General features: G+C 38.5%; 1 protein-coding gene across 1 annotated transcript; it reads left to right on the top strand.

Moving 5' to 3' along the window:
• The first annotated feature begins 3,245 nt into the window (after positions 1-3,245).
• LOC121635127 (sperm-associated antigen 4 protein-like) lies at positions 3,246-11,511 on the top strand. Its single transcript, XM_041978196.1, has 9 exons — positions 3,246-3,390; positions 8,845-8,881; positions 9,047-9,216; positions 9,332-9,487; positions 9,598-9,707; positions 9,820-9,993; positions 10,109-10,198; positions 10,336-10,425; positions 11,371-11,511. The coding sequence occupies exons 1-9, from the start codon at positions 3,246-3,248 to the stop codon at positions 11,509-11,511; spliced, it is 1,113 nt and encodes a 370-aa protein (XP_041834130.1).
• Positions 11,512-11,864: the final 353 nt, after the last annotated feature.

Genomic DNA, 11,864 nt, shown 5'->3' with positions numbered 1-11,864 from the left:
TATGCACTCTCTACGAATGGCAGTTCCATATATTTGTTAATGGCTGTAAATTGTTGCCAGCAAACAAAGACACAGGCTTACACATCTGAATAGGCTTAGAATGAAACGGTTTGATCCTTAATTTGAGCTCATAGCACTGAAATAAGTTCAGAGCTGTGTATTTTAAAGAACATTTAAGCTGTTTCCCCCATATATTTATTGTCTTTTGCTTTAAGTTATAAACAGATTATTTTGATGCAAAAAGGATCACCATCATCATTGTGTCACAGGCTACTCCATCAGTATTGCTGTCACTGTTCCAACATCCCAGTGTATCCTGTTTTGACAGCACAGCTCAGAGCTGGAGTTCAGTTTGCATATGCATCCTTCATCAGTTGAGTTAACCAAGTCACCTCTTCTATTTATGGTAACAGTCCAGGGGATTGTGCTGCTTCCTGCACATAACTTAGCACAATATTACAGAGACCACCACAAACACATACACAGTGATAACTGAGCATTAGCAGAATCTTTTGGGGCTGAAATTCTTTTTAACCCCTTAAAATCCTTCAACTGTTGCCTAAAACATGTTTTTATGGATAAAGGACTTGTTGATCAACTATTTTACTGGACTACTTTTATTGGACCCCTTCTGATGTAACATCCCCATTTTTGTTGCAGTCGCATCTGCTTATGGAGTACAGTATGGCTTCAAATATAAACTACATTGATGACTGATCAGAAATGAGTGTTTACTGAATCTACAGTTATGATTGCAGACTTGAATAGTAAAAATAATCCAAATCTCAAGAAGCTTAACTTTCAGAAGGTATATAACATATGCAGGTACTTGGAAGGTAGACTGAGTAAAATACATATTTATTTTCCACGTCCCACCCACAGGACATATAGTACCAATGGGCTAAGATCTCCAATAACAGATTGAACAGCATGTACAATGATATTAGAACATGCAAATTAGATGGCAAACAAGTCTATAACAATGAGAAGAGTTGCTGCAATACACACTGCATTGTATACAAACTAAACAATATATTGCTGTTTTTTGTCCAGATGAGAGCCATGCTGACCATGTTCATAAAAACAGGAGGAACCACATATTACAACAAGAGGTTTTTCAATATCCTCCTGTGGAGGGACTTTTACTACACAGCCATGGAAGACTCACCTTTGTGCATCTGCTGTGATTGTAAATGATGGCAGCATTGATTTCACTTGAGATCTTTCTCTGTCCGTGTAATTTGTTTATGGGGAAGGAGGTAAAATTGGAGAGGAAAAAGCTGGTAATGGAGGTAAAAACAGAGATAAGAGCCTCCCACACAGAGACAGCACTACTCTATACAAGCAAGCTTTCTCCAAAGCACCAGTAAAAGTAGCTACATAGAGGGACAACAAAAAAGCCTCTTTTCATTGCCAACATGCTCTTTTCAATCCGAATGGGCAAAGCAAACTACAGTATATTCAGAATGTGTGAATTATGAACTGTGATGCTGAGCAAGTGCAAATGAAGTCAGTTAAAGGATGATAAAAAATGTTATATCAGTCTGTGACTGATGCAGATAAAATGGGTGTGTCAGTATTCAAGCTACAAACAAGTCATGATGAGATGGGAGTGATGGGTAACTTAGACCCTGGTTAGTAATGTGTGGATGTACTGCCATCTGTTGATTGAAATCATGCCTCATGTTGCAGTTTGTAGAAGGTTTAACCTGTAATTCTCTGCTAGTTCCAGGTCCTCAGGACCCACTACCCTGCATGTCTCAGACGTGTTACTCCAACACACCTGATTGAGATTAACAAACTTCCTTATCCAGTTCTTCATAAGCCTGTTAAAGAGCCATTCATTTTAATCAGGGTTACCTTTAAAACATGCAGGGCAGTGGGTCCTTAGGACCTGGATTGAGAAACGCTGCACTAGATCACCAATGATCCCGAGAACTATCACTTAGATTGTGAACATTTTATCAGGAACGGCAGTGTGTAGCTCTGTGGAGTAAATTGTAATCGATAGTTTATCTTTTAGGTGATCTATGTGAATTTTCCAGGCATTTATAACTTGTTCAGGAGGTGTACAATCCACCTCAAAACATGGTGTTTATTCAGACACTATATCAGAGGTGTCAGACTCCACCATTTGATTTGAATCAGGTGTTTTGCAGCAGGGAAACACCTGTAAGACAGTGACCCTTGACATCCATCTTCTATATGGGAACGCCACAATGAGTGATCCATGATAACACAAATATTTATTACATTTTTGTAGATGTTTTATTCGGGCCAGTGGGACTTTGTAGTGTCTGCCTGAAGGTAGCAACTGAAAGGAGGTGTAGAGTGGGTGGGAGGGGTCCTCTGTGATTAGGGGGCTTTTCCTGGTCACAGAGCAGCTGTGTAGTTTAGACAAAGGTGTTTGGGGTGAGGTGATTATTTTACTGGCCTGACTGATTACACGTTGAGATTTGTTTTGTGTTTGATGGTGTGGTGACTGAACCAGGAGGAAACACTGAAGGTGAGTACAGACCCAATCAGTGATTTGCACACCACAGTTAAAATGTCTTTGCTGACACAGAAAGCCCTGAGTTTTTTACAAACTTCTAAAGATTGTCAGCTTAGTTTACCTGTGAAAGTTGTAAGACATTCTCTGTTGTGTTTCTGTACAGGTGTAGCAGCTAGTTGTCTGGTGTTAGGTTGGATCGAAAGGTCGTTGCTTCTGTCTATTGTATCTTTGTCTCCTCTTTTTTTCTACTTTCCTTTTTACTTCTCTTCTTTTTTTCTGTCCCCTCTGGTCAGGTCCAGCATGATTACATAAATTCCATAAGTCCAAATAAATAAGATAAAACAGTTAGTTAAATAAATATAGAAATAAAAAATTTGATTATCAAGAGGAGCCTTATACTCATAAGGGTCCACTTGGCAAAGCAAATTGTTCAGCACAACACAGCAGCCAAACCATCATTCTGTTTGCTATAATGCTGGACAGGACACGTTTATAGAAGTTTATAGCATGAAGAGTATTTTTTAAAGGAATCTTTTATTACTAATGAACAAATAAATAATGAAGGAAATGTGATTGAATAACTGCAATTTTGTTAAAGTTATAGATCAATATCGCCCTCTGCTGGCAAGAAACAGTGCCAACAATTGCTGGCATTCATCTTTATACAGTGGCCGTCCAAAAAGCAGTGGAATCACCCCTTGTACAGCAACATAAGGCCGCTGTCTCTGAACATTTCTTTTTTCCATCCTCAATGACTGTGTTTAAAAACTGCCCGTTGGCATCAGCTCAGCACCAGAGGCAGCAGAAGCTAGTGCATGTGCTAGAGGGCTTTCCTAGCATCTACATCATCGCTGACGTGCTAATTGCGGGTGAAGGTGTGACGCAGGAGGAAGCAAGTAGGGACCATGGCAAGAAATTTAGGAGCTTCCTAAAATAGGTGCAGAGCGAAACAAAAACCTGAAAGCAGAAAAGTTCAAACTGCTGCGAACAGACATGCCCTATATTAGACATCTGCTGACAGATCAACCCAGAGAAAGTGCAGGCGATCAAGGAAATGTCACAGCTGACAGACATCAAAGGAGTACAAAGACTGATGGGTATGGTGAACTGCTTGTCAAAGTTCTATGAACATCTGCCAGATGACTGAAAATCTCAGACAACTCAGAAACAGAACATATGGAAATGGACAGCTGCACACGAAGAGATATTTTAAAGACTGAAAGACAAAAAATCAGACACACCTGTCCTAAAATATGATGATTGAGAAAATGAGGTGACACTACAGTGTGATGCCTCAGAGACTGGACTGGGAGCCGCCCTGATAACGAGTATAGGGCCCTATAACACCCACTGAGAGAGGATATGCACAAACTGAGAAGGTATGCTTAGCTATAGTGTTTGAAAAGAAAAATCTCCATACCTACAGTAAATGAGTGATAGACCATGAACCTCTGGCAAATGTCCACTGAAATTCACTCCTCTCAGGACCAAAGAGACTTCAAAGGATGCTTCTCCGGCTTTAAAAATGTGATATTGATGTGATATATGTACCTTGATAAGATATGTTGTTAGCTGACATGCTAGATAGAGCAGATGTGACAGACAGCTCCAAAGGTCACATTGAAGTGAAGGTAGACTGAGAACAAGGTTAGTTATGTATGTGTGTCTGCTAAGAGATTGATTGCTATAGAGGGTGGCAAACCTTACTCTAACAGGATGGCCGACGAACAAAAAAGACATTCCAGCAGACATCTAGAGCTATCACTGTTTCCAAGAGGGGCTTAGCATTCAGGATGGCTTCATATTTAGAGGTGAGAGAGTGGTAATTCCTGACATGCTCAGTGGTGACATCACCCGCCATATCCAATCATCACATTATGTAATGGAAGGATCCCACAGGAGAGCAAGAGAACGTGTATACTGGCAAGAGTTTGATCATCAATGCTCTACAACACACGATGGAGGAAGGAGGCCAACTCTTGTCAAAAAAAGGATCTAGAATTCAGAGGTTAGGCCGTAAACTCCTGGTGATTTATTAGGTTTGAAGTGTTTAATGGCAGTGAGGACTTCACTAGGAGTTAGGTGATTCATAAATGCTGTGAGTGGGAGCTACTGTGACTTACAAACTGACTGTTTTTTGTTCGTTCACAGCAGGGAAAAGAGATGATTGTATTAAAAGCTGAGCTGAAATCCAGGAAGAGGAGCCTGACATATGCATCCCTCCCCTTCAGGTGAGTAAGGGCCTGATAGACAACAGCTGCCACTGTGTCAGATGTGCATCAGTTTTTCCTGAATGCATACTGGTAAGGGTTCACACTGATGTTGATGATGTTCCTCATGTGTGCAATCAACAGCTTCTCAAAGCACTTCATGACTACAGATGTTACAGCTGCAGGCAGGTAGTTGTTCATGGAGGTCACAGAATAGGACTTGAGTACAGGAATGATGGTGGCTGCCTTAAAACATGGTGGCACTGCAGCCTTTGCAAGGGAGATGTTGAAGATGTCTGTCAGCACACCTGTCAGCTGGTGTGTGGTGTCCCTCAGAACACACCCCAAAATGCCATCAGGTCCTGCTGCATTCTGTGGGTTGATCCTGAACAAGGACCTCACCACCTCCTCAGTCTCACCACACAAAGGGGAGACTCACCTGATGGAAGAATTTGCCTGGTGAAGGAGGATTTGTTAGAATTCTTAAGGTAGGCATGGTAAGTGTTCAAGGCCGCCAGTAAGGGTCAGATGAGGAAACTGACTCCTTTTGTGTCATGTTGAAGATAATTTTGATATCTTTCCACATGGTTTGTGGATTGCCAGAAAGACTGCTCTGTGCTTTCGAAGAATAGCCTGCTTTGGCTCTTTTAATCCCCACATCCAGGTATCTCCTTGCAACCTTCAGTGCACATGCATCCCCAGACCTAAATGCAGAATCCTGTGCTTTCACGACAGTGTGGATGTTCAGTCAGGGTTTCTGGTTGGAGTAGGTGGAGACAGCTTTTGTGATGGAGACGTAGTCGGAACGTCTGATGACTGTGGATGTGTATTCCATTTCACATTGTATAATGTTTCTGAACCCTGCTTAATTTTGACATCAAACAAGTTTTCCCCACTTGTAAGGACACATATACAGGAAATGAAGGTATTCAGCTACTTGGCAGTCATTTTATTTGATGGATCAACATGGCCAACGGACCAAGTGCAGTGACCTTTTCTCAGCTGCGTCTCCTCAGTGTGGTCCATTTTATTTCATCACATCACTCAACAGAAATAAACATCCATCCATTACCTACGCTTCATTTATCCAGTTTAATTAAGAGAACAAAAATGACCTGTAATATATATATTACATTACAGTATGAGCACGGTTAGCTTCCGACTCATAGCTTCCAAGATACATAAACTTTTCTTTCACTGCATTTTTTAGAGACCCTGACCACATTAGCCTAGGTCCTGTTCAAAAACTACATCACTCAGACTCTGTAGGTCTAGACTGAAATATTTGACACAGCATGTAGATTAAATAGAACAGTTAATAAATAAAGACTCAGAAGTTAATGTTGGCAGGTTCTGTCCTCAATATTCAAATTTATTAGGTGTGCCTCAGAAAGGATCTGACAAATTTCCCTGAGAAACATGCTGTCACTGTTCCAACATCCCAGTGTATCCTGTTTTGACAGCACAGCCCAGAGCTGGAGTTCAGTTTGCATATGCATCCTTCATCAGTTGAGTTAACCAAGTCACCTCTTCTGTTTATGTTAACAGTCCAAGGGATTGTGCTGCATCCTGCACATAACTTAGCACAATATTACAGAGACCACCACAAACACATACACAGTGATAACTGAGCATTAGCATAATCTGCTTTGTCAGACTCTAAACAACATGTACAATGATATTAGAACATAGATAAATATTTAACATGTAGAAGAGTTGCTGCAATCCATGGCAGACATACAGACTAAGCTATAAACAATATATTCCTGTTTATTGTCCAGAGGAGCCACGCTTAACATGTTCATAAAAACAGAAGGAACTAGAGGGACTCTCACTACACTGCCATGGAAGACTCACCTTTGTGCATCTGCTGTGATTGCAAATGATGGCAGCATTGATGCATCTCTGCATCTCTGTCCTTGTAATTTGTGGGGAAGGAGGTAAAATTGGAGAGGAAAAAGCTGGTAATGGAGATAAAAACAGAGATAAAAGCCCCCACACAGGGACTGCACTATTGTATACAAGCAAGCTTTCTTTACAGCATCAGTGAAAGTAGCGGGACAACAAAAACCTCTTTTCTCTCTAACACCCCTACCTCTAACACCCCAACATGCTATTTTCACTTCAAATGGGCAAAGCAATATTGCAGTTTGTGTGCAGAATGATAGGTTGTGTGAATTTGAAAATATGATGCCAGTAAAGTCAGTTAAAAGGTGATAAAAAAATGTTATTACAATCAGTAACTGATGCAGATACAATGGCTGTGCCAGTATTCAAGCTACAAACAAAACTGATTTGATTTGTTGACTGAAATCACACCCCATTGCAGTACGAGAGGATTTAATTTTTTTAAAGTATTATTTTGATTACCAATTAATAAATTATAGATATAAGATATAAAATATATTTCAATGAAGAAACTACTCCAGATTAAGAGGGGTAATATATATATATATATATATATATATATATATATATATATATATATATATATATATAAACTTGCTCAGTTGTTAGGTTATGTGTGTGCATTTGTACTGTAAATTATTTTCCAGTACAAAAATCTGAAAATTGAAATTAAAATTGTTACCTTTGTAGAGATATTTGTACAAATGTGAAAACAGAGTCACTTGAAAACAGATATTAAACCTGTAGCTTACAAGTTAAAAGGTCTGACAATCAAACTTTGCATTGTGTCTGTGATCAAATAAAAAAGAACATAACAGACAGGATTGAATAGAAAGAAAATAAAGAAGAAATAAAATTAAAGGAATTCGAATTAAAAACTGTCAAGTTAAGTTTACTTGAAAATATTTAGGAAACCAATTACCTTAGGAAGTAAGTAAACAAACTTAATTGTGGAAAGTATTGTGGAATTATTATATTTGAGTGAGCTGTACTTTTTTTGAAGATGGGATCACTTAATATATCTCATTATATGTAAACTCAAATCAAGTCATTACAGCTTAAATACTTTGAGTCACAAAAACTTAATATTTTCTGCCAAAATAAGTGAGCATTACTTGAAATTTGTTTTACTTTAAGGTATCTTAGTGTCATGCACTTTAATAAAGTTGACATGAACTCAAGATAAGTCACATGAACTTAATATACTGTAATAAAGTAAGTGAGCAGTACTTAATTTAAATAAAATGCACTTTATATACTTTAGTTTAGCCAACATGAAAATAATTGACCAAATGGCATCATGAAATCTATATTACATTTTTATTTCAGTATTTGTAAACAATGACAACAACTGACATGCTGTTCATTCTGAAACTTGTCTGACAGTGACTATCAAAGGTGAAGTTTGGCTGAACAATAAATAACATTTTGTTATACCCAACCTTTGTTTTTCCAGTATGAAATGCAAAAAAAAAAAAAAAAAAAAAAAAATAGCGAGGGGAAAGCAGTGCTCCATCAACAGTGTACAGTGGGGATGGGGGGGCTGTTGACCTCGACTCAGGACGTTGTGAGACTGTAGAGGGAATACTTCGAAGATCTTATCAATCACACCAACATGTCTATCGGTGAGGAAGCACATATTTATACAGTAGCAATAATGGTTTAAATAGTTTTTTCCACATTTCCTATCAGAAACAACTTAAAATCTACTCGTTTTCTTAAAAAAAACATTGTTTTTTTTATTTTTGCTGTTTTGTTTATGTTACATAAACTTAAAATTGCACTTGTTTTCAATCGCAATTTTAAGTTAGGCTGCTTGTTTGATTTAAGTTTTACACAAACTAAAAGGTTGATAAGCTCTTCTGACTCCCTGTTGATAATTGCAAGCTTAAAAGTCACTATATTTGAGAATTTAATATTTCTTTTTGCCATGACATGGGAGTACCTGATATTGCATTTAGCTTGCAAAAGATTTGATGAACACACAATACCTTAAATTCCACTATTTCAGAGTCACTTTCATGTTTGGCTAAATGTAAAATCATGTTGTAATGTTTTGTTATCATATAGTGATGACAAAAATCAAGATAGTTTAGACAAAGAACTTTTTTTTTCTTTTATACAGTTGTTTTGTCTAACTATCAATCCGCTGAGTTGTTTCTGATGTTAGGGGGGACATTTATTTACTTTGTGCCACTAACCATTTCTCCATTTTTCTCTTTTGGATTACAGTCATGTCACGAAGAAGCGCTCGACTGGTAGACCTCTGGTACTAGGAAAGTAATGGTATACCTACCATTAATTACAAAGAGACACTCTGGAGGTAAGTTAAAGTAGTAATATGCATAATGTTTTTTTCCAGCACTGTCATTTGGTTTTCTGTGTAACGACTTTAAAACTTGTAACTAACCTAAGTTGTATTTGTCACATTCAGCTCACGTAAAAGGGAAAGAGTTCGTCCTCAAGTCTCGGAGGAGATGATATCTCCTGTAGAAGACGAGTTCCCCATCTGCAACAGTAACACTTTTGATGCAGAAGAAGAGTGCAGTAAGATAAAACTGCTAATGTCCATCTTATATGGAATTTTAGTCATCTTCACTGTTGGTAAGTAATCATCTCTCTCTGAAGTTATTCAGCAACCACTATTTGCTAGTTTTGTATAATGTTTGTTTTTTTTAACTATGTTACTAACCTTATTATCTTATATTTCCTTCACAAGGATTGCCATTTCTGATTATTGCTATGAGCATGTATGGCGCAGAACTGCATTTTAAAACACCGTGTTTTAAAGACATGCACGAGGATAATTTCAAATTAAAGTGGAAAGATCTGCCAGAAGCAGAATTTCTGCCAAATGTGGCTCTGGCATCACTAGGTAAGTCATCATTATCAAACACAGCGTGGAACTTTATATATAATATATCAGACAGCAATTATTTGTTTTTGAGATTCCTAACTAACTTTATTTGTATATTATGTGTGCAGGAGCAAGAATTATAACCGGCAGGACCTCAGCATCATACGAGTGGATAAAACCATCTTTATTCAACTTCCTTCAAACACGCAAATTAGTTTCACCAGGAGTTGTAATACAGGTGTGTACTACATTCAGAAAAAATAAGGATGAGTGATTATTCAACTAAATCTAACAGTTTTTTTTATATACATTAGACTTACCAACTAACCATAATTTCTTTGTCTGTTCAGGGATCATCGAATCTACTTCCTGGAAGCTGCTGGTCCTTTACTGGTCAGCAAGGACACATAACTATATTCCTGTCTCACAAAGTCCCCATTAGCCACGTGACACTGGGTCACATATTAAAGTCGGTGTCTCCATCTGGCACCACATCAAGTGCTCCTAAGGAGTTTTCTGTCTATGTAAGTCACCAGTTTCTCATTACTTTAGTACCAAAATCCTGTCTAACCCTTTTTAACTTAACAGATACAGAGAACACAAAGTGTTAACCAAAAATATATCTCTTTTATCTTCCAGGGAAAAAAAACACTAGAAGATGAGGGAACTCTCCTTGGTACCTTTATGTATGATAATGATGGAGACCAGTTTCAAACCTTTAAGATAGAGGTAAGTATAATGCTATGCTATCATGCATGTGAGCATGTGCATACATAAAATGTATCTAATCTATTGCTTTATTTTAATCTTCTATTTGCATGTGTCCCTCATCACACTAACACTCATTTGTCTTTTTTGTCCCACAGGACCATAATGAGGACCTGTTCAGTTTTGTAACGTTAAAGGTGAACAGCAATTGGGGCGAGCCGAAGTACACTTGCCTGTACAATTTCAGAGTACACGGAAAGATAAGGAGCCCACACCCCATCCCTTACCAGAACTTAGTAGAGTAGAATAAAGCACAAAAAATATCTATTTAACTAAACAAGACAAATATATATATATATATATATATATATATATATATATATATATATATATATATATATATATATATAGGTGCTCGCCATAAAATTAGAATATCATGAAAACTTTATTTCAGTAATTCCATTCAAAAAGTGAAACTTGTGTAATGTAGACCATCATTCCTCACAGACTGGCATATTTCAAGTGTTCATTTCCTTTAATTTTGATGATTATAACTGAAAACTAATCAAAACCCCAAATTCAATATCCTAGAAAATTAGAATATTACTTAAGACCGACACAAAAAAAGGATTACTAGAAATGTTGACCAACTGAAAAGTATGAACATGAAAAGTATGAGCATGTACAGCACTCAATACTTAGTTGGGGCTCCTTTTGCCTGAATTACTGCAGCAATGCAGTGTGGCATGGAGTCCATCAGTCTGTGGCACTGCTCTGTGGCACTGCTCTGATATTGACCTTCAGTTCTTCTGCATTGTTGGGTCTGGCGTATCGCGTCTTCCTCTTCACAATACCCCATAGATATTCTATGGGGTTAAGGTCAGGCAAGTTTGCTGGCCAGTTAAGCAGGAAAACCATGGTCCTTAAACCAGCTACTGGTAGCTTTGGTACTGTGTGCATGTGCCATGTCCTGTTGGAAAATGAAATCTGCATCTCCATAAAGTTTGTCAGCGGCAGAAAGCATGAAGTGCTCTAAAACCTCATGGTAGACAGCTGCGTTGACTGTGGACCTAAGAAAACATAGTGAACCAACACCAGCAGATGACATGGAACCCCAAACCATCACTGACTGTGGAAACTTTACACTCCACCTCAAGCAACGTGGCTTCTGTGCCTCTCCTCTCTTCCTCCAGACTGTGGTACCTTTGTCACGGGTGGCGGGTGGCGTGCGGCCCAATAAGACCGACACTGCCACCAAGATTCTTTTTGTTCAGGGGGAGCAGAATTCAAAGCCACACACGTGCAGTGTTGTTCCCATCATTGAAGACAAGTAGCCTTCGGAGCCCACCTCCCTGTCCAGCAGGACATCCCCTCCTTCAAAGTCTGTACCAGACCGTTGGAGGACGGGTGGAAAGGAACGGATCTGACACGATCAATGCCATTTAGCTTCATAAATGTCTCAAATTCAGCACTTGTGAAATATGTTCCGTCTGATACCAACATCTTGGGAAAACCAAACACACTGAAACTCCATAGCAGCCTCTCAATAGTAGCTTGTGATGTAGCTGATTTCACTGGGTAAATGTCCATTCACATGGAATGAGCATCCACTATGAGCAAAAACATTTCACCAAGGAAAGGCCCTGCATAGTCCCCGTGGATCCTGGACCACATGACTCTGGCCATT

Source organism: Melanotaenia boesemani, chromosome 23 (genome assembly GCF_017639745.1).
Source record: "Melanotaenia boesemani isolate fMelBoe1 chromosome 23, fMelBoe1.pri, whole genome shotgun sequence".
Taxonomy (NCBI): Eukaryota; Metazoa; Chordata; class Actinopteri; order Atheriniformes; family Melanotaeniidae; genus Melanotaenia; species Melanotaenia boesemani.
Note: the sequence above shows the minus strand (reverse complement) of the source record. Positions and strands in the feature narration are given on the sequence as shown.